Below are 24726 nucleotides of genomic sequence, written 5' to 3'. Positions count from 1 at the left end.
CAAAAAATAACCATGTATAGAAGGTGCAAGATTAAGGCACAAGTTTTATTTTATTTTATTTTTTTTTTTAAACAGACTTAATTTTGCATTTCAACCACAGTTTACTGCACGTATTATTTAAGATTGTTTGTGTATATTTGTTATTGTTCATTAGATGCAATAGAAATGTAGCTGTTAAGCCTTTGGAAACAGGTAAATCTTGTTTGGCAAGGCAACATTCTAGACCATGACCAAAGTGGTAATTCATCCCCCCACCAGTGGCATTAGCCCTGAGGGCAGACATATGTTGAAGAATGCCCAGTCACTGATCAACTGAAATAAGTGCATGTTTTTACAGGTTTTAACACATTATCCAAGCTGCACTCATCTGCCTGCAAAGTGCTATTTATGAATAAAGAGATGTCTTGAGACAAGCAGCAGTTTTGAGAGTCCTACTTTCATTGTTAACCATCTTTCTGTTGGGTAATATTAGAAAGAATCTTTCCACCACTATATTCTTTTGGAGAATGTGGTACATCAACAGGTATACTGCTATTTTTTTTTCTGTAAGCCATGAGCTTTTAGTCTGCTTAGGTTTGTCACAGAGTTTTTTTTTTTTGAGTTGGCTCCCCAAGTGATGGAAGGGGATTTGCCTCCTGGATTTGATATGGAAGGCTCTATTTGTTCGTTTTCCTTTAGATTTATACATAGGTCATACCATAAACACACTTTGAGTACCCACAGTTGTTCCAGACATCTCCTGCCTCAAGAAGGGGGACCGACAAATGTCATGAAACAGTTCCATACCTTGCAAAAAATGTTGAGTTACTGTTCAAGGAATGAATGTTACACTGCTTTTCACAAATTCTGACCAAAACCAATAGGAGATGAAAAGATTTTCATGGATATGTTGATTAATATTATGGAATTTTTTTTCTGCAATGTTCTTCAAACTCTCTAACCATAAGATGTGCTTTGGGTGTTATTCCTTTGGGACACTTTTTATGGAAACATGAGATTTTACAGGACAAATCCTACCTGCAGCAAATGCAAAGGACTAAACATTTATTGCCAAAATTAAAAGCGTACTGTTGTAGTAGTTCAGTTGCTTATGCTGATCACTATATAATATCTAGGTGTTTGAGATTCAAGATAATTGTTTTAAGCAACTATTAAAGGAAGCTTATGTAATGTTATTTCTCAAAATCTCAGGACATTTGCTATTTCTCAATTTTTTTTCCACAGGACACAAGCACCCATATAGGGAGTATCTTGAACAAACAGGGACAGGTGGTAGCCCTACTTATCTTTCCAGCTTTGTATCTCATCCCTTTTTGCCAATTTAAAGGGTATGCGCCCCTCAGTTAGAAGTACATCCTGTTCCATATGCGAGTCAGAGGGCTGTATATAATCATTTCCTGGTTCAATGTGAATATAATACATGGTATGTCAGCCCATTCTGTTCTTAAGTATATCAAGTAGGTGTAAGAATGTCATGTTATTCAGGCAATCGTGTCACTCTGTTGCTTTACCAGCCTACCCTAAGACTTTAGCTGTATGATGCACCCTTTTTTATGTCCAAAAATCTTATGGTTTGAATTATTTGAGACTGAGGCTATCACCTTGTTGCAGCACATCTGACTGTTTTACTCCCTCTGTACTAAGTTCTTCCTTACTCACCTTCAAATTTTCCATAATGTCTTCATTTCTATTTTTGGAGTTCTTTGGTATAATTTCTGTTAAGGTTCTCAACTCATCATTGTCACTGTTGATCCAGTAGTCCTCCTTCAGTCTTCACTATATGCAGCACAGAATGATGCATCCTTATATAAATACCACAACTCCATCCTGGCCAGTGACAACTTCATATCCTTTCTCCTCTGCACAGTCAGACCTTTTCACATATACCTTGTCTCCCATGCAAGACCTCTCATTTCTGGTAAAGAGTTGTTTCCATAGTGCTCTTAGAGTTCTGTTTCAACTTTCAGCTTTAGCAAATGCTTTCCTTGATGTATGTAATGTTGAAATATAGTCTCATATCCATGCTCCTTGTGGTCCCTTCTAAACCAGGCAACTTATCAAACATAAGGAAGATTTGGGTTATGACCAGACATAAGCTGATATAGACTGCAGTCACAGACATTCTCCATAGTACTTTCCCCCAGTCTTTACAATTTCCTGGTCACATCCACTACTAGCTACTATTTTTAGCATTTTTGTATTAGTGTTTGCTTGTGTTTTTTTCTGGGAGCCCATTTTCCAAGGGCTATATGCTGCCATGGTCACAGTTTCAATATTAGAGTTCTCTGCCATATCTCTAATTACATTATTCAAGTCCCCACCATTGTCATTCAATAACATCTGAGGTGGATCATGCTTGCTCATCCGTAAATGAATGCATTTATATAGAATTTATATAGAAGTTCTGACCATCTCTGTGCTCAAAATAATTTCAGCAGTGAAATGTAGAAATTGTTTGATGACATGAAGGCAAGAAGCTCATGCGAGTCCACAGCAACTGTCTGACTGCCATCAGATGCCAGAGGCTAGCCAAAAAACGGGCAAGGTTTACGTCTTATATACTTCAAACTCAAACCTTATAACTCAACAATCTGTTTAAGAATAAAAATAAATTCATGGTCTTTATTTCTGGAACTACAAAATAGTTTCTGCATTCTGTCCACAGATGAAGGTCCAACTGCAGATGTAGTTTCATTATAACTTTCTACTACTCCCTACTTGGTCATGTCCTCTGCAGCTAGAGGACTTTGTTCGCACTGTGACTCACTTTATGGTCTTTATGTAGAATGTTGACCCAATAATGTTTGAGCTAGTGAATTCAAGAGTCACTGGTTGTTCTAACATCACTGCTTTTGTTATTTTCTATGTCCCGAACTGTTACTGAACATGTTTTAAGGGCATCTTAGCAACAGAGGTATTTCAACTGGGACTGCTACTGTTATTTAAATATCATACTTTTACCTTGTCCTGTTTTTGCATTTTCATTTTTTGGTGGAACATGAGACTTTTACCATCTCTCTGCACTTGAAAGTCCTGCTACTAGGTGCATCACTTTTCAATAAGTTTTCCAGCTCACTCTTACTCCATTTATTGATGTAGCTGTAAGACCATTTTCTCCAGAAATGATGTTTGTGTGTGCACACAGCACCAAATTGCAGGCAAAAGAAAAGAGGGCTACTACAAAATGTCAGCATCTAAAGCCAGCTTTTTGGCAAACAGGTTAATTCTGCATTCTTCTATATCATCAGATACTTTGCTTTCTCCTGCTCTTCTAACTTGTTTACCTCTATTTGGATAGTTTTTAGAGCAGTAATAGAGGTTCTTAATTAGAAAACAGTTGGATCTTCTGCGATACTTATTTAATGAACTAATATACAATACTGGAAAGTCTCACTCAGCTCTTTTGCCCACCCAGCTTTCTGCTTCATTTCTGCTCTGTGAAGTCCTGTGCCCTGACTTACGTTACCCCACTGCTATGCCTGATGTCATTTCTCTGAAAAGGCACTTCAGGGCTTAACAAAAGTAAGTTCAGTATAGGATGTCAATGCTATTTCTTACTTTTCCCTTAGTAACAAGTCATCCCTAGAGTGCATTTTCAGTATCTAAGAGATAAACACAATGGATCTGAAAGCACCATATTAAATGTGTATATATATATATATATATATATATATAAAACATCTTTGATCAAAACAATTATGCAATCCATCACAGAAAGTGCAGCATCTCTGATAATCTGATCAAAATGAGAGTGTGCCTCATAATTCCATTTTATTTTCTATTTCAAAAACATAGACATACCTTCATCCATATTGAGACCCCCTGCTGAAATCTCTGCTGCTTATCTTTTACTCTTTTAGTAAGCACAACTACAAGTGCATGCTTCATGCTTTTGTTTTTCCCGCTCAGTCATAACCTTACTTTTCCATCTTTTTCAGGGGTTATTTTTTCCATCTTTTTCAGGGCTTATTTTCAATAAACACAGGCCGATTCTTTAACTGGAATCCATCCTCAGCTACCAGTGAAAAAGCAGCACAAGACATGTGAAGTTTGGTCTAGTATCCAGCTAAAAAGGCAGCACCACTAAGATACATACATGCTTCACAGCCAAAACTGCTGCAGGAACACACTCACCATAACGGCAGACATTACTGTAAACACTGTATTAAAAAGATGCAAAGCAGAAGCTACAATGAAAGTCTCCCACAAAATACATGCTGCTGTAAAAGTTTCTAAGCTGTTGGCAAAAGCCATGGTGTCACACTTCAGGTCCAGATGAGAAAAACCAGCCTCCTGCTCTCAATACTGCCATATAGTACACCAAAGGGCATGAAATATACTGAAGAGAATATAAAATGTTAAAAATAGCATACATATTATGACTATCCATATGAAAGGTGGGGAAAAAAGGGAAGGGCATTCCAAAATAATGTTGGAGAAGATCAGCTGATATGGTGAGTACTCCCAAGTATTTGTTACATCTTAGACTGAAAAGGTCTTTAGTAGACAATAGCTTGGAAAAATCCCAAGCTGCATTAACATATTCTCCCAAGAAGTCAAAAGTCAGATTAAAAAAAAAGAGCTCAGAAGGCAAACTCCTGAAGCCCTGAGGTGTCAACTGAGGCCTTGTTCCTGGAATCACTGTCCAAATAATAATGTTTGATGAAGGAGTGGTCTGATAAGTGCCTGTGGTAAAAATGTCAACAATGGATACATTTTTGAATCGGGCACTAGAATGAACAAATTATTTGGTGGAATGTTCTTTGATCACACTCACCAAGGAACAATAGAACACTCAATGACTAAAGATAATACAGTTAGAAATTGATTTGGATAAGGCATACAGAGCTAGGCCCTTCTTACTAGGGAGTAGAGAACAGCTATTACATCTATCTTTACTTTTACACCTAGCCAAAACCTGTGCTGGCAATACAGATGCAGAGTAGAAAGGTTCCTGCCTCCCTACCTCCCCAAGATTCTCCTCCATAAAGAAAACAGGGAGGTGAGCAATTGATTTGAGAAAAATCCTAAGCACCTTTTAGTAAGAAGCATGGTCTAATCCTGAGGGACACGATCTCTGTGAATGACAAAGTAGGATTCCCTACAGATAAGGGCCTGTATCTCATATTATTGATGAAGGTAATGGCTCCCATGAAAAGCCAAGAAATGAGCTTCAAATCCACAAAACCAGATGGTTCAAAGGAGAATTCAAGCCTACAAGGTAGTTGGAACAGCAACCCCTCCCACCCTCCAGTGCTTTGAACAATCTCTGCTATGGAATGGACTGGAACAGATTCTGTGTTTTCAAAAAAATGCCATCACCTTGCAAACCTCTCCAATAAAATTTTCAGATTTATTACTAACTCACCCAGCTAACGAACACCATCGCCAAATTCCTGTCAAAGCCAAATGGCTCCCAATACATTTCAGAGTGAACCTTTTACTATGACAAGAATTCACAAAGTTCTTTCACCAGACATCTTCCCCATCCACTCAAACTCTTCACCAAAACTCCAGATACAATCTCAGGACCATCTCTGAATCTCAGCTCACGTCAGAAACCCCACAAACTAAACTTGACTGCACTGACTATGCATGTTCCATCCTAACAACTGAAGTATGGTAACTCCATTTCTCTTTCAATCAGAGACTTACAAAAGTACTCAGACGTCAGACAACAGCTCATGGAACACCTCTTCACTCAAGTAAAGTGCAAATACATCATACAGATCAATTGACATAAACCCTGCAGCTCTCACACATCCCTTTATCCCGGTTTCATCATTCCTTCTCTCATCTTGTGATCCCCTCACTTATTCCCTTTCATTCGTCCTTACTCCCTCATCTCTTCACATCTCTCACAAATCCTCTCCTTTCCCCTCTGCATGATTAGCTTACCTATTTCTTTTATCTTCACCCCACTGTATCCTTTTCTTGCAGCTATTTACATTCACCTCTTCTAATAACTTCCTTCCTCTCTCTATAATATGCTATATCGCTATCCCTTTAGCCATCTCATTCATGATGGCTATATCTTATCCAAAAGCTATACTAAGCACGATGCCAATTTTCCAATCATGTTTTGACAATGTATACTTGATTTTTGACTTCCTGAATCAAATGCAGTGGCTTATTCTTCCATCTGTGAATACATATATACATTTTTAGCATATACCTGCATTTTGTAAGCATGCTCTGGTCATTTTTATGTGATTTTATTCACCTGGGCTGTGCCTGAAAATGGTCAACTGAAATCAGTGCACTACCCCAATAAGCAAATATAAATAAATAAATAAAATTCTGCAGTGATGAAATGCAACACTAAGTAGCTGTTTTCCTTACTTGTGAGTAATACTCAAACCACTGATGAAGAATGGTTCAACTGACTTTAATAGACTCGTGAAAATCACATATTCAGAGTCCCAAGAGTTTGAATCCATATCCTTTTCAGGACACATGGGACAAGAAAAATTAATTTTAGTCTCCTCTGAACTTAGCCAGTAGACAATGAATCAAAAGGAAACGTGGAAAGCCATAAAGAACTCCCAACCACAACAGAAAGAATACATCCATAGTTAACTCTTTTACCTGCAAAAGAAGGCAGAGTGGGGAAAGAACTGTAACCTTATTTGTGGAAAACAGGTCACCCTCTGAGGTGATCCATTTCCAGATCTTCAGTAAACAGGCTTTACATACCCCCAAGACCTACAGCTGCAATGGGACTACAGCTGAGAGTATGGTGGTGCTCATCTCCTTTTTCCATAGTTCAAATGACAAGAAAAGTAGGTTTACATAATCCTCTCACATTGACTTAATTTACCCCCAAACAAGGAGATCCAGGTGGTGAACTCCACAACCTACACGCAAAGCATCCTTCACCTGAACCTGCGAGAGGTTCATCAGCAGGAAGGATGATCTTACTCTGATACTGTTGGAGGCAGTCCAGTACTGTCCCAGTGACAAGGAATCACTCTCTCATTACCGTCTGGTGGAGTACATTCATCCAAACCTAGGCAAACAGAAAAAGGAAAGGGTCCGGATCTTAACCCAGCTCTGTTTCTCACCTAGTGAAATATTTGGTATTAGCGCTGGCCTAAACAAAGAAATGGATGCAGACTGCATGCAGGCAGCTTCATCAGCATCTACTGGACATTAGACTATACACTAGATACAGGATACCAGATGCATTACATACCTTCTGAAATCTGATGGAGGCTAGAGGCACCATACCTTCTTAAAGCCAAGCACTTTTATACCAGGAAATTTGAGTTCTTGGGCCCTCTTCATGAGCTGGAAAAATGAGCACTGTAGACGGCTCAGCTCTACTACTACAACATGTGATTTTCTAATCGGGAGTTTAAAGAAAAACTTTCCCATTTTATGGACACCCTGGATCCTACAGCTAAGTCAGTAGTCAGGAATTAGCACGGAATTTCCTAAAGATGTAAATAAGAGCCAGTTATCCACATGCAAGGGGAACACAAGATCCCATTCATGATAGTACTCCCATCATCATAGCAAGAACCCTGGTAAATACTAGAAGACCACCATTGTGGGAATGGTACTGACCCACAGTGAGCTAAAGGAATCTGCTGTGGGGCTCTGAGACAATGATATGCTAAAAGGCATCCATAATGCCTAAGGGTATCAATGTCCTGTGGAAATAAGATGGATACAATCAATGTCCTGCAGAAATAAACCGGGGGATGATTCCCTTAAGAGTCACTATTCAGAACTTGCAGTACCTCCTGATCTACCTGTTGAAACTGCTATGATCTAGAATCAGAGGGAACCCTTTCCTTCCTGTTTTCTTTGAAACAAGAAAAGAAAAAAGGAGAAATAACAGTAGAACATGAATGCACCTGAGAGTTGTAACTAGAAACTGAACAAACTACTAAGAACAGGGACCTAAAGGAGGGGTTCCAGGCCATTACTCACTGCAGTACAGTAATTTCCCATGGACACTTGTAGAGTTTCTGCTGGACATTACATGGAACATTTAGCTGCATATCAGGTGGCCGATTCAGCTATTCTACATCTCTGTCTCCTCCATGTCCACCGGAATCACAGCTTCGACGGTGCAGGTGTAGAACACTATTGGGCCAGTAAGTTTGCATATAATCTCACATTCTAGAAGTCAAAGTATACAATGCCACTGAAAATAAGTTATCCCTAAGACAAATTTGTAAAAAAGTCCGGCAATTTTGGCAAACAACCTAATGGAACTTTTTTAGACTTATTTTTTATTTTTACTTGCATACATTCTAGCAAAATTCGTAACAACCAAGATTCAGCTTTAAACAGGCCTCTAGAATTTTACCTTGGTGTGGAGAATTCAGGAAATAGCGTGGGTCTGAAATTCGGTTGTTAATTGGTTCCACCAGACCTGTAATTCCTTCCTACAATCAAAAGAAAGGAACTGTTACTTAACAACAGGGAAATTAACTGAACTGTAGGCTTGTCTAATAAATATTTATTTTACCATTTGTAAAAGTAAAACCTGAACCTAGTCAAGATTTCATTCATGTTAACCCCTTTTTGCCAGAGAAACCTACAAAGATTAACACCTATTAGGTGGTGCTGCGGTAGCATTGTCGCCTCACAGTAAGACGCTGTCCGGTTCGATTCTCAGCTAGAGCGTCTTCTGCGTGGAGACATGCGTGAATGGGCGTACCTTCGTTGAAGGTTGTGCGTCAGGGCTGGTAACTCGGCACGTAAAAATCAACTACCAATCATTAGCGGACCGGAGTTCTGCTGTGGCGACTCCTAGCCGGGAAAAGCCGAAAGACACAACAACAACATAGTTACTTTTCTCTTCCCAATTTTCTGATGAGTACAGCATAAAATTTGTGATTTCTTCACCCCGTCCTGACTAGTGGTGGAATCTCAAGCCATTTCATGTCTGCATCTGTCAGTTTGTACAAGACAATCACTATATAGGGATGGTATGAAAAACTGCAACACTTCAAAAGGAATCTTAGAATAAGAATTAGAAAGTACAAGACTCTAAGCAAGTCTTCTGGACACTTTTTTTCTTCTGCTTGCTCCAATCTTTTTTACAGCCTGCAAGTTGCACCACATGGTTTTCCAACCATTTTTAAAATCAGATCAGCAAATATACCATTGCACAAACAAACTGATCTATATTGCTTGGCAGGGGGTTCAGTAATGCAGATCATTGACAAACTGTGTAGTACCGTCACAAAGAGATCCAAAAAAGGTGAAGAGTCTGCTTGTCCTCTATCCTGAGAAAATGTACTTGTCCTTTTTAACACATACTTAAATTTAAGAAATACAGCCATATTTTCATGAAAAATTCACTGGGCTTCAGGCTTCTAAAAGTTCAGATAATGAAGAACATGATGTGACCAAATGAGCCAAGTTTTGCTTTCAGGCATTCCTAACTCAAACCATAAGGTCCCCATACAGAGCAATGAGAATGCTACCCAAGGCACATAATTAGCACTGCACAGACCATGGCTTAATACTTATTACATGCCCTGTTTCATTTGCTATACTTGTCTCCCTTACTTTTTGGAGCAGAAAGGTCAAAAGACTGCACTAGCAAGTTCTAAGGGAGTTATTAAATACATAATAACATAGAATGTCATGCCTTACTGGATAATCATACAGAAATACGATGCACAAAAGCACAGATTTAAATAAACAGCTGACCAAGTAATTTAGCCATACAGATATAATCACACGGGAGACTTCAACCTGATGGCCACTGAACAACTGCTATTACGGTAAGAAATAAAATATGCTGCAGTAGAGAAGATAACAATGTTTCCATTGACAGAAATAAGGTAACAAGACTTGCAGATGGAATCAAAGATATTACATCAACTAAAGAAGGAAAAGAAATGTCATTCTTGGACTACATACAAGTAGCATACAATGTTTTGCATTTTTCCAGCAAATCTGAAAACTGGTGTCCACCCCCTCAAACAAACAAAAAATGCCACAGTGAACTTTAATAATAAATACCTGGCTTATTTAATATCTTCCAAATTATGTTCAGCGTCAAACAATATATTTTTAAGTTGTTTTCATTATACATTCAAAGCAAAAGCTTATACAATGAAACAAAGTATCATGCCAAGCAAATCAGTCTATGCCACACAGACAAGGACAGATTAAATATAAATATTATCTGGGCTTGGCTTAATAGTTACACAGAAAATACCAACATATGGTATGTTTCAGAGAAAGACCAATGAAAAACCTGAAAAAATACTGTAACAGTGGTAGGAAGGCACAGGGAAGCATTGGTATAAAGATGTTAATGAGGAAGGGTGATCATATGGGCACTTTAGGACTCAGAACTGAGACGCTTTCATTGTGTTTAGGGTGCAAAAATGCTGGAAGAAATGTGTGCTCCCTTGTGAATGATATTAAAATCCTACAGTTAAAGCTAGACATCTCTGATGTTGGAAGTTCAAAACTCTATTAGTAAAACATCACCAGTGACCAAAGTGGGGGGAGAAATGGAAACTTTAAAGCATAACCGATGACATGGCAGATTCCAGTGCAGAGAAAAGTAAACTGAGGGGAAATGCGCAAAGAATGATACATGGATAGCTCTGGGACCCACAAATAATAACCTATCTTGAAAATGATATCAGTCTTTGGCAACCACATCTCAGAAAGCATGTAGATAGATGTATGCTCTTTTCAGGGTAATTAAAAGAACAAATATGCCAGTCTGAACTTGAAATTGGTGGGTCTACGGAAGCTACTTTGTGTCTGAATGAAGGAAAGAAGGGCAGGTGTATGTGCATGTAAAAGAAAGCAACCATGAACTATATCAAGGGGTAAATGAAAAGCATACTGTTTTCAAAAATAATGTCGGTCAAAAACAAAAAGGACCTGTATGACCTTCAAGGTTAGAAGGCTCGGAAAAAAATACAAGGGGTATACATTTTGCAGACATGACAATTTACTAGCAGAAACAGCAACTGGTTTCTGCAACATCACTTCAGAGAGCCAGTATCAGCAGACCGCTACAAGAATAGGATCCGAAGTGAGCTACTCGGTTACACTGCAGACGAGTAGATAAGTGAGTCGGCAACAGTCCTGTCAGCTGTGCCACAGAATACAGACACTAAACAGGTAGCCACAGTGCCAGAGTGTCCTATACTGCCAGTGAGGTAGGTTTCTACAGAAGAGCATCCCCAACACCTGAAAAAACATGCAGCCATTTTAATATACAAATTCTAGCAATAAAAGCATTATTAAATCACACAGTGAAACCCAAGTATCTTGGTCTTAGGTGTTCTGTAATCTCAGTTTCTAAAAATCAATGCAAAATATGCAGTATTTTGTAAAATACATTCATCAGTGATTGCAAATCCCTCACAAATGCTTAACTGGAAACGAAGTCTGTAATATAACAGCCTTTTAAGCTGAAATAATTGTTCCAAAAAGGAGTCATTTAACAATCTCTGTCATGCTAGACTAAGTTCAGAGGGAATGGAAAATGAACACATCTCTCTACTGCTGTGTAACAACTATCATTAAAGCAATTAAAATTCAGAATATCCATGTATACAGCTGAGTGAGAGCAAAGAAGGTAGGTTCCCTACAATATTATATTCAATACCACCGATATGTATTATAATACAAGACACCAATTTATTTTCTTGGTTTCTGGTTTTTAGTTTTCCTTTACAAACACTAAGATCTGCAACACTAAAAGCAGATACACCCTGAAATTTATGACATATGTTTGTGATCTGACTCTCAAACTGGAGATACACAACACTATAAAAAATACAGAATATTACAATTTGCGGCAACAATCTTAACAGAGACTTTAAAAACTGAGCGACTTTCTACATAAAAGAACAGTTCAAATTTACACTGCCACCTTTCAAAAAATGTCCATAATTTTCTCTACACAAACTTTCTGTTTATGTACTCAATTTTACAAGCAAAAGCATTTGTGAGCCAAATAATTCAATATACAGCCATGCATACATTTTTTTGCATACATTTTAGGCATTCTTCAAGTTACAGTCTATGTGGATTACTTTCTTGCTCATGGGTTAACATTATTTGCAGTAAAGATGTTAACTAAATGCAAACAGCTCTGTTTATGGAAGTGGTCAGTCAAATATCCACACCCACTCATACTGTGATTTAATCATGGTTCTGTTCTCGTAGATTTCTCATACAAATAAAAAAGCAACACATCATACTGTAACATTTAAAAGGAGTATAGCACAACAGGAACATTAAAAAGCTCGCCATCACTTTATCTTAGATTAAGACTGCATGACTAGAGTATTTCCGAGGAGAAATCCCGTAGAAGGCACCAACAGAGTAATTTCTTGTCAGGTGCTTGGATCTCACAGCAAATGTGAAATCAACAGTCTTACACTACAGCTATAAATATGATAAGGGATTGGTGGTACACTGGTTAAAGCTGTAGCCTTAGAGTCTGGTTCACCAGTTTGGTTCCCATCTGAGGTGAACCCAGTGAGGAGTCTGCATTTCTTTTATTTCCATTTGCATTTTGCCAGGAGATCTCATTTCCGCCCAGCTTCCAAACACGTTACTCTGTCAGTGGCCAAATGTGTGTGTGTGTGTGTGTGTGTGTGTGTGTGTGTGTGTGTGTGTGTGTGTGTGTGTGTGTGTGTGTGTGAGACAGAGAGTATGGTATATACACTAATGGACTGGCGTCTCAGTTAAGGTTGGTTCCTGTCCTAAGCTCACTGCCTTCAAAGACAGTCTAGCGACACTGAGCTGGATAAAGCAGGTACTGAAAATGAGCAGATGAATGGATTTTTCATATGTCCTTCCAGTGTTTTATTTTTTTTTTTACTTTTGACAGTAATAGGCTGTAAGTGGCAAACTAGTTCTGTTGTTCAGCTTATTAACACACTGCTTCACTGTCAGTGTTAATCACAGTGTGGTGCAATCTACCATCTGCAGTGCAGTGATCAAGGACGTGTAAACACAGACTTTACTGGCAAGGAAATGCAATCCCCTCCATTTGCTGTGCCTTACCCTAAAGCATGGTGCTTTGGACTGCTTTGTTTTCTTTTAGAACAACAAATAAATCATGTCAAAATGCCACAAAAAGCAATGGAAACTATCTTCTGACTAAAATACTGGAGAAACATGACATTACTTTATATCTCATAGTTAGTGGACAACATTAAGTCTATGAGGTGCTACTGATGTTCATCCTGCACTCTTAGTTTGATTCCCTTAGTCACTGTTTGCCTACTGTATGACTCAGAGCAGGTCACAAATCGAAACAATGCTCCCACATCACCCTTAAAAAAAGGACGGCTGGTTCTAGGAGTTTATTTTTATTTCATTTACTTTTGTTTACTGGCATAGTACATTGATCACAAGAGATATTTGCAGGCACAGACCAGGTGAAGAAATTCACAAAAAACAAGAGAGAACAAATTCACAGAGTAATCACAAAAGGTAAATAATCCCATAGACAACTGATACAATATGTATTTATTATTAACAGAATAGAAAAACAAATGTGGATTAATTTTAGTACCAAATATGAAAAGGGAAACGGCAGGTGAGAACAGAGGGTCAGTGGAGAAATGTTGCAGGTGAGGAGGCAGTTAGGTTGTGTCCAGTGGAAAAGCACTTGCAGTCACATTTTTGACGGTGCCTTTTGAGTTGAGCTCTGAATGTTGGGAAAGAGAAGACTTCTTTTAGATTGGGGGAGGGATTCCCACAGTTTGGGTGCAAGAATGGAGAAGGAATGATCAGTCCAGTCCGGTTTGGTTTGGTTTGGGGTGTCTGGAGTGAGAGAATTAATTGGGAGAGGATGCAGAGGTTGTAAGGGTGTGGTTTTGTTATGGAGTGTGGCTGCAATGAGGTGGGAAGACACATGGTTGAAGTTGTTTGGAAAGAAGAGACGCTAGGAGAAGCTCAACTTTATACAAGACTGGTAGCCATTTGGCTTTAGAAAGAGTGATGCAGTGGTGTTCCTTGTTGGGTGGAACTGACATGAATAGCCAGATTTTGTTTTCAACAGACTGGAGAGTGGAAGAGTTTTCTTTTTTTAGAAGCTGTGTCTATTAAGGGGAGCCTGTATTCAAGTTAAGCAAGGAAGACTCCTTTGGCTTACGGAGCTCTGGCTGATCTGAAGAGAAAATGAGATATTGTCCAAGACCATAATAAAAAAGAACTGATCTTTTTCCTGGTGCTTTCAATGCGACTTTGGAAGTTAATTTAAAGGACATGGTTATTTCTATTGGGGAACCATGGAGATCCACAATGTTGAGATTTTTAGGAGTTTCTTTCAGCTTCTGCAAGGTTTCAAATATCATACTTTTTGTTTTGGAGAGGTTTAGGAACAGCTGATGGTTGTTTAGCCAAGAACTAAGGGAGTGGAGTTCAGATTGAACCTGGGTTTCAATAGCTGAATGTGAGGGTCTGGATCAAAGAATAGACATCATCTGCATAAACAGTGATAGGAAGGTTAGGGAGATCAGATGGTCATTTGTTAATAGAAATTGAAAACAGTGGGGCGAGTACGGATCCCTAGGGCACTCCTCTGGTAAGGGGGTGCTGGAGATGATAGGGTTGAGTCTATTTTGACTCTGAAATACCCATTTGTTAAGAAAGGTTGGAAACAGATGACAGTATTGGGGCTAATCTCGATTTCTTAGAAAGAGTGAAGGAGCAGGAAGTGGTCAATAAGATCAAAAGTTTTGGTAAGGTCAATGAAAAGAGCTCCTGAAAAGTTTCCTTTAGCCATGTTGAGAAGGATCTCATCTGTAAGTGACCTTGATGCTATCCATTGTGCTCTGTCCAGTCCCGAATCCTTGCTGCTAAGAGTGAGGAGGTGGTACTATTTGATGTAAGTGAATAGTTGGTTGTAGATTAGTTTTTCCAAATATTTTCCCAAGTGTAGGAAGGATGGAGATAGGATGGAAATGAGAGGCATTTTCTGGTTGAGACTGTTTGGGAATCAGCATGAGCAGTTTTCCATATGTCTGGGATTGTCTTTTGTGGTACGCAGAGGTCATAAATATGGAAAAGAGGCATTATAAGGAAGTCTTTGCAGTGTGATATAAACAAAGGAAATAGATTACCTGCACAAAGGGGTGCACCTAGAAACATCATAAATCGGGACAAAGACCCATGAAAAGTAGGTGCAACTGGCAAAAAATCAGGATGCTGATTAACATAAAATTTGCATACATAATCATGTAACCCTGCCCACTCCCGTGGAATTGTGGGATACCAACATGAAGCTTGAAGTCACTAAATAATAATAATAATAATAATAAATAATGGCAGCCATTTGAACTTCAGACTTCACATCCCTCAGAAAATACATAACAATGCAAAACCTCTTATTTTAGCAACTATCTGAGTTTACAGGAGCAATGTTTAAAATCCTCCTATTTTTGGGCCATTGTCCAACCATTATTTTTTGGCTTTGTCCAGATTTCTTGCTCTGAAAGACTGAAAGGTATGGTCAAGCCACTGTTTTGATCCCATCAGCTTTTCTCCTACTTGTCCTGCTCGGGTTATGGCAGAAAGGGGTCAGAATATCAGTCCCAAGTAGTCATTTTCCAAGTAAATAAAGGAACAGCTGAAAGCCAGGTGAAATGCCCTAACTAACCATGTAAAATAGGAAGTTACAACAAGGAGGAACTACCAAGAACCCCCTGACACCATTTAGCCTGTTAACATACTTCTGGAGCTGCTCATTGTGGTCTGCCTTTATCTTCCCCAGCTCAGTCTGCAGTCTAGTCCTCTCACGTGCATCATCATCCACGGAACTTCGAGCGTCAGCCTACTCAGTCTCATACAAGGACTTAAGGTTGGTCAACAGAGACTTTGGGTATCTCACCATCTGCTTCTGTTCCCCAGCCAGTTCTAAAGATTTGCTAATAAAATACCTCTTGCCTCTAGAATCAGGTAGAAAATGCCATAAATCATGGACACCTTTTAAAATATTAGTACTACTAACTTGGAAAGTTGCCAGAATAAGATAATGCACTTTCTCAAGTAAAATGATTCTGTAGCTGTAATGTTTATTACTTATTAAGAACAATCCACCACCTCTTCAACCCCAAATCGCAAGTTTAAGGGAATATTAGGAGGGACAGAGCAAAAAAAAATCAGCATGAAAGTCAGAGACATTTTAGAGTTATACAGTATACTTTCTTAGTCAGAAAAACACGACTAACAATGCAAACCAGCTAAACAGAACATCACACAGGCATGGATTTAAAAACAATAAGTGGACTGCAAAGCACACCTGGATGTCAAACACTGAGAGCCCGATTGCACCCTATCCACAACATGGGTTTCTCTACACTGTGTGTACCCACAATTTCCATGAATTCCTGCCTCTTTAATTTAGCAGTCCTGAGGGTAGTGCCATTTTCTATATTCCACTGGATCATTACAAGTGGGAAGTGGCAAAGATGTTTTCTTTTGCCATAAAGCACCTGTAGGTGAGACATGTCAGCAGTTATCTCTTGTGAGAAGTTATAGCTGGCTAAGGCTGAGAACAAAAGAACTGGACAATTGGAAGATTCTAAAATTCACATTACTAAATTAAAGGTACTGTTATTTGGTGGTGCCTATCAGCAAGTCCACCCTGATTAAACTAGATTGCAGCAACTGCATCTTTGAATTTGTGCATTTGTTGGGGTGAGGTATTATACTCAGATACCTGCTATTTCTTGAGCATCTACCATTCTGCCATCCACCTAAATGGGGAAACAGGATAAAGCTTCCCCCCCACCCCAAACACAACACAGGTTCAGCTAGACAGAAAAAGAAGTGGTGTTTAAAATGACTTGACTACAGGCTGTAAAGATAAATTGGATGTCTGTTTTATGGGGTAGCCTGTCAAGCCTGATTTACAGCATTGCAGGTACTCCTCTCACCAGCCTCCTGTAGCTGATGAATGGAACTGTATCATTGTATTGTGCTGCGGTTGCAGATATTGAGAGTCAATTTTCCTAAGAAAACAAAAACAAGCAATATTGGACCACAAACAGCCATTGTATCTTGGAAACCAAAAACAATGTACCACAAAAGTAAAACAAATCACTGATACCAATTCCACCACTCGAGCAGGTTGACTTTTTTCGAAAAAAATTCCACCAAGTAAAGGATTTTGCCACAATTTATTGCACCACAAACTCCAACAGTTAAAACACTACCAGATTGATAGGGTTAAGTGCTTTCATCTGAGTGTAAACAGACTTCTTCAGAACCAATAATTACACAATAATTGACCCTTTTAAAGCCCTTTTGGCGCCAAAAAGTATGTAAGATGTACATTTGTATATATTTTCTTTATTTTCTTTATAAAACTTCATTGATTCCTGTTAACTGTTAAAACATTGAACTTGTGTAAATATGTATAAATAAATAAATAAATGAATGTATGTGAAAAAACTGTATGCAAAACTGCACATATAAAGTAACAAATGACGATAAAAACAATTCCTACAACCAGTAGTCCCACATAACTTGTCAAATATTCTACAATACAATGCTTAAAAACAATGCTTCCTGTAGATCTTTTACCCATGATCTACTAATAAAAAAGGTTTTATACTAATACTATCATTAAGACCAGGGGCAGTAGTGGCGTCACAATAGATTTGCCACTCACTCTCTTTCTTTGCCAGAAAAACCTTCCAATTCCCACCACAGTCTGAAATCTCCATCTGGTCAATAATAGAAAATGTAAATGTGTGATCAACCCCTTTTTTCAACACATGCTTACTTAGTGCATTTTTGTTGTCCCCCTTTTTTATTTTGTATAAATGTTCGTAGATACGTGTTTTTAGTTTCCTTTCAGTCTTGCCTATGTAATAGGCTCGACACAGTGAACAGGTGGCAAGATAAACTATTCTTTGAGTGTTACAATTACCTTTCCTACAATGACACACGGTTCTCAAAATGTTGTCCAACTTAATTTTCTTGTTCTCGTTAATGTGTTTACACTGGCTACAGGAACCACATTTCCTGGCTCCACTCTTTGTTTCTATGGGTTTTGTTTTTAAACCACCCTCTAACATTCTTTTTAAATTAAACAAAGTTTTGCAGACAGTAATGTGCTTGTTCATTGAAAGTAAACTGTTACCTCCCGAGGTATTAATCAACTCCCAATGTCTGTTCAAAATCTCCTTCACCAAATTAGTGTATGGGTTGAACATGATGATACATACTGTCCTGTCAACTTCTCCAACTTTCTTTCCATTCATGTCTGAAAAAACTTTTCCCAAAAGGGGTATGTATCTGTTTCCCCAACTACTTTTTACATAACTTGCCACATTGTCTAACATAACCCTCGGATAATTCCTGTTCAAAAACATTTGATGAACACCATCAATTTCACTTTCCATAATGTCCCTGGTAGAGGACATTCTAGCTGCTCGAATGCACTGCCCTTTGAAAACGTTCTTAAAAATGTGCGGTGGATGGCAGCTACTATATTCAATGTAATCATTCGAAAAGGTAGATTTCCTAAATATTTTAGATACAAAACCTCCTTGAGTGTTACTGATGTAGGTATCCAAATAAGAAATCCCATTTTTGTCACAATTGAAAGTAAATTTAAGAAAATCTGTTGTATTGTTTAAGTAATTAATGAACCTGTGTATGTCCTCCATAGGCCCTTTCCAAATAATGAACAGGTCATCCAAAAATCGAGAGTATAATGTGATGTTTTTGAAAAATTCACTAGGAAAGACATACGTATTCTCCCACTCAAGCATAACCAAATTGGCAAAAATGGGGGCACAAGACGCCCCCATTGCTACCCCTTTGGTTTGCCTGAACAACTCTCCTTGGAATTGTATGTAGTTGTGTTCCAATATTAACCCCATCATGTCCAATATCAAACTAATCCTGTCCCATGAAAGTCCTGAATACTTTTTTAGACTGTTACCAAAGAATTCAATTCCTATGGGTCCTGGAATGCTTGAAAACAAATCTTGAACATCAATTGTCAAAAAAGTAAGATCTTCTGCCCATACTTCAGGTGTAAGTTTACTCAAAAATTCCCAGGAATCTTTTGTAAGATGGGGAACTTTACTGTACACATGTTTTGTCCAGTGGTCGATAGTGACCTCTATGTTATAAGTTTTAGAATGTGAACCAGAAATAATAGGTCTGAAAGGAGGATTTTCCAAGGATTTATGTGTCTTAGGAATTCCAAAAATAGTGGCCATTTTTGGAAATTCTGTTCTTAAAAAATTGTAGACTTCATTAGTAATCCGGTCATCCAATAGATATTCTTCAATTGCCAAATCTATCCTCCGATAGCCTATGTGGATTTAGTTAAGGGACACCTCTTCATAATTCCCTGAAGTGAACAAAATGTCATAAATAGCTGTGTTGTAGTTGTGTGTATCAAAAATTACTAAACCCCCTCCTTTGTCTGGTTTCATGATCCTAATATTGGTGTTTGCCACTACCTCCTCCAGACAAATTCTTTCACCCTTTGATAGATTGTCTTCAAATTGTATACCTTAACAAGATTTGTTACATATGTTCTTGTAAAGCCTATATACGTCCTTACAGACCATCTTTTCATAGAGTGCCATTTGGGGGTTAGTTTGAGGAATGTATGCACTCTTTCTAGATAACCGGTTCCATACATAGGGCCGCATGTTTGTGTTGTTCTGTTCGTCCCTAAATTGTATTGCCAAATTGACTCTGACAAAAAAGTTTGACCTCCTTGACTACATCCACTAAATTAAATTTTGCTGTAGGAATAAATTTCATTCCCTTACTGAAAAGGGTAAAAAATTCTTGTGAAATGTAAAATTCTGTATAGTTGTATACCTTAAAGCCAGCGAAGGTCAAAACAAACGGACCCAAAGAAGTTTGTGTAACTTGTTTGTCATTGGTCAAAGTACTGTTGCCTTTACTCCCTCCCAAGGTTTCCAGAACCATAGGTAAACTCTGTTCAAAAGGGGGGCCTGGGGCTAACCTATTGGAAAAACTCTCTGTGGTTTTTAATGCCTCCTCCTGTACTGTTTGGGCACCGGATGGAATCTCCCTCCCTGAAAATTTAAGTCGTCTTCATTTCTATTGTCTTCATTTCTGTTACCCCTCCCCATCCCAGTGTTGTAATTAATATCAGGTTGCCTGTCTGTTCCTACTTTTTTTTCTGGCAAAGAAAGAGAGTGAGTGGCAAATCTATTGTGACGCCACTACTGCCCCTGGTCTTAATGATAGTATTAGTATAAAACCTTTTTTATTAGTAGATCGTGGGTAAAAGATCTACAGGAAGCATTGTTTTTAAGCATTGTGTTGTAGAATATTTGACAAGTTATATGGGACTACTGGTTGTAGGAATTGTTTTTATTGTCATTTGTTACTTTATATGTGCAGTTTTGCATACAGTTTTTTCACATACATTCATTTATTTATTTATACATATTTACACAAGTTCAATGTTTTAACAGTTAACAGGAATCAATGAAGTTTTATAAAGAAAATAAAGAAAATATATACAAATGTACATCTTACACACTTTTTGGCGCCAAAAGGGCTTTAAAAGGGTCAATTATTGTGTAATTATTGGTTCTGAAGAAGTCTGTTTACACTCAGATGAAAGCGCTTAACCCTATCAATCTGGTAGTGTTTTAACTGTTGGAGTTTGTGGTGCAATAAATTGTGGCGAAATCCTTTATCAAACTAATCCTGTCCCATGAAAGTCCTGAATACTTTTTTTTTTCGAAAAAAGTCAACCTGCTCGAGTGGTGGAATTGGTATCAGTGATTTGTTTTACTTTTGTGGTACATTGTTTTTGGTTTCCAAGCTATCGATGGCTGATTCCGAGTCCTTGACTGCTTCATTGAGCAGGGAAGACTACACAAGCCTTCGTGCGGAAGTAATGTCGCTACAGAATGACGTCAGTAAGCTATTGGAGCTGGTGGGTAAACTCTCCGAAGTAGTTCAACAGCAGAACAACGCGGATTTTGTTCAGCAAAAATCGTCCCAGGAAGCAGGTCAAGTACAGCTTCCAATACTTGTTAACGATGAGGGTGAGGACGACATCCCAAATGGTCAAGGGGTTGTTAACCCAAAAGGAATGCCAAATGTGGATCTAAATGTTGAAATGAGAGAAGGGGACATTAACATTTCGCTGGATGGCGAATTTACTTTTGACTTCAGTCTCTTTCATTCCAAAGACGAAATGCAGCGTATGGGGGCCAGACCAAAACAACAGGAGAAGGAGAAAACGTATTCTGCCACTGTGGCTAGAGGTGGCTGTGTCAAAAAAGGTACTGTTAATAAGGACAAAAATTCTAGCCCCTACACTAGATTAAAACATCAGAAAAAAGGGCAAATGCCTGGGGAAATGAATAAAAGTAACGTTTCAATTTCGAATGATGTGTTTAGTAATTTTCTGAGTGATGATTTTCTGTTTTTTACTAATGGTGAACACAGAAATGTTCAAAGTAGGAACCTGTCAAGTGGAATTTCTGAAGCCATTAAAACTAAAATATTTTTGTTGGGGAAAAAGTTAATTAATATCAAGAGCATTAAAATAGACAATGCATACTTGGATAAGTGTTTAAAATTGGAAATTGTGCCCAAGGGTTTAAGGTTTTTTAAACTTCCCTTGGGTATAACTTATTCTAATTCAGTTATTCATGAATTCAACCATATTTTTGATGAGTTTGGGTTTACATATATCAAAACCCCTATGAAGTTTAACGATGAAAAAAATTCAATGTTATTGCAAGAAACAGAGATTTTGAACTTTTGAAATGTGGCAAGATCTATATTTTAAACAATTCCAGGTTGCGAACAATAAAGCCACTGTGGTTTATAATAGGAAACTAAACAAGTTAGAAAGAGATTCCGAACATTACAAAATTCAAACGGCATACATTTGGCCACATCCTAAAGTAGGAACAGACAGGCAACCTGATATTAATTACAACACTGGGATGGGGAGGGGTAACAGAAATGAAGACAATAGAAATGAAGACGACTTAAATTTTCAAGGAGGGAGATTCCATCCGGCGCCCAAACAGTACAGGAGGAGGCATTAAAAACCACAGAGAGTTTTTCCAATAGGTTAGCCCCAGGCCCCCCTTTTGAACAGAGTTTACCTATGGTTCTGGAAACCTTGGGAGGGAGTAAAGGCAACAGTACTTTGACCAATGACAAATAAGTTACACAAACTTCTTTGGGTCCGTTTGTTTTGACCTTCGCTGGCTTTAAGGTATACAACTATACAGAATTTTACATTTCACAAGAATTTTTTACCCTTTTCAGTAAGGGAATGAAATTTATTCCTACAGCAAAATTTAATTTAGTGGATGTAGTCAAGGAGGTCAAACTTTTTTGTCGTAGAGTCAATTTGGCAATACAATTTAGGGACGAACAGAACAACACAAACATGTGGCCCTATGTATGGAACCGGTTATCTAGAAAGAGTGCATACATTCCTCAAACTAACCCCCAAGTGGCACTCTATGAAAAGATGGTCTGTAAGGACGTATATAGGCTTTACAAGAACATATGTAACAATTCTTGTTATGGTATACAATTTGAAGACAATCTATCAAAGGGTGAAAGAATTTGTCTGGAGGAGGTAGTGGCAAACACCAATATTAGGATCATGAAACCAGACAAAGGAGGGGGTTTAGTAATTTTTGATACACACAACTACAACACGGCTATTTATGACATTTTGTTCACTTCAGGGAATTATGAAGAGGTGTCCCTTAACCAAATCCACATAGGCTATCGGAGGATAGATTTGGCAATTGAAGAATATCTATTGGATGACCGGATTACTAATGAAGTCTACAATTTTTTAAGAACGGAATTTCCAAAAATGGCCACTATTTTTGGAATTCCTAAGACACACAAATCCTTGGAAAATCCTCCTTTCAGACCTATTATTTCTGGTTCACATTCTAAAACTTATAACATAGGGGTCACTATCGACCACTGGACAAAACATGTGTACAGTAAAGTTCCCCATCTTACAAAAGATTCCTGGGAATTTTTGAGTAAACTTACACCTGAAGTATGGGCAGAAGATCTTACTTTTTTGACAATTGATGTTCAAGATTTGTTTTCAAGCATTCCAGGACCCATAGGAATTGAATTATTTGGTAACAGTCTAAAAAAGTATTCAGGACTTTCATGGGACAGGATTAGTTTGATATTGGACATGATGGGGTTAATATTGGAACACAACTACATACAATTCCAAGGAGAGTTGTTCAGGCAAACCAAAGGGGTAGCAATGGGGGCATCTTGTGCCCCCATTTTTGCCAATTTGGTTATGCTTGAGTGGGAGAATATGTACGTCTTTCCTAGTGAATTTTTCAAAAACATCACATTATACTCTCGATTTTTGGATGATCTGTTCATTATTTGGAAAGGGCCTATGGAGGACATACACAGGTTCATTAATTACTTAAACAATACAACAGATTTTCTTAAATTTACTTTCAATTGTGACAAAAATGGGATTTCTTATTTGGATACCTACATCAGTAACACTCAAGGAGGTTTTGTATCTAAAATATTTAGGAAATCTACCTTTTCGAATGATTACATTGAATATAGTAGCTGCCATCCGCACATTTTTAAGAACGTTTTCAAAGGGCAGTGCATTCGAGCAGCTAGAATGTCCTCTACCAGGGACATTATGGAAAGTGAAATTTATGGTATTCATCAAATGTTTTTGAACAGGAATTATCCGAGGGTTATGTTAGACAATGTGGCAAGTTATGTAAAAAGTAGTTGGGGAAACAGATACATACCCCTTTTGGGAAAAGTTTTTTCAGACATGAATGGAAAGAAAGTTGGAGGAGTTGACAGGACAGTATGTATCATCATGTTCAACCCATACACTAATTTGGTGAAGGAGACTTTGAACAGACATTGGGAGTTGATTAATACCTCGGGGGGTAACAGTTTACTTTCAATGAACAAGCCCATTACTGTCTGTAAAACTTCGTTTAATTTAAAAAGAATGTTAGAGGGTGGTTTAAAAACAAAACCCATAGAAACAAAGAGTGGAACCAGGAAATGTGGTTCCTGTAGCCAGTGTAAACACATTAACGAGAACAAGAAAATTAAGTTGGACAACATTTTGAGAACCGTGTGTCATTGTAGGAAAGGTAATTGTAACACTCAAAGAATAGTTTATCTTGCCACCTGTTCACTGTGTCGAGCCTATTACATAGGCAAGACTGAAAGGAAACTAAAAACACGTATCTACGAACATTTATACAAAATAAAAAAGGGGGACAACAAAAATGCACTAAGTAAGCATGTGTTGAAAAAAGGGGTTGATCACACATTTACATTTTCTATTATTGACCAGGTGGAGATTTCAGACTGTGGTGGGAATTGGAAGGTTTTTCTGGCAAAGAAAGAGAGTGAGTGGCAAATCTATTGTGATGCCACTACTGCCCCTGGTCTTAATGATAGTATTAGTATAAAACCTTTTTTATTAGTAGATCGTGGGTAAAAGATCTACAGGAAGCATTGTTTTTAAGCATTGTGTTGTAGAATATTTGACAAGTTATATGGGATTACTGGTTGTAGGAATTGTTTTTATTGTCATTTGTTACTTTATATGTGCAGTTTTGCATACAGTTTTTTCAAATACATTCATTTATTTATTTATACATATTTACACAAGTTCAATGTTTTAACAGTTAACAGGAATCAATGAAGTTTTATAAAGAAAATAAAGAAAATATATACAAATGT

The 24726-nt window shown here is 37.9% G+C and overlaps 1 protein-coding gene across 2 annotated transcripts in view; it reads right to left on the bottom strand.

Moving 5' to 3' along the window:
* The window catches only part of HYI (hydroxypyruvate isomerase (putative)), a 530872-nt gene that overhangs the window by 281262 nt on the left and 224884 nt on the right, over positions 1 to 24726 (bottom strand). For both annotated transcript variants that reach the window (XM_044085419.1, XM_044085418.1), the window contains exon 4: positions 8321 to 8399. In XM_044085419.1, coding sequence (XP_043941354.1) covers positions 8321 to 8399 — 79 coding nt within the window. The remainder of the gene's footprint in view (positions 1 to 8320; positions 8400 to 24726) is intronic.

This window comes from Protopterus annectens, chromosome 10.part0, assembly GCF_019279795.1.
Source record: "Protopterus annectens isolate FY-2018-M chromosome 10.part0, PAN1.0, whole genome shotgun sequence".
Lineage (NCBI taxonomy): Eukaryota > Metazoa > Chordata > Ceratodontiformes > Protopteridae > Protopterus > Protopterus annectens.
The sequence above is the reverse complement of the archived record's forward strand: the minus strand, read 5'-3'. Positions and strand labels throughout refer to the sequence as shown.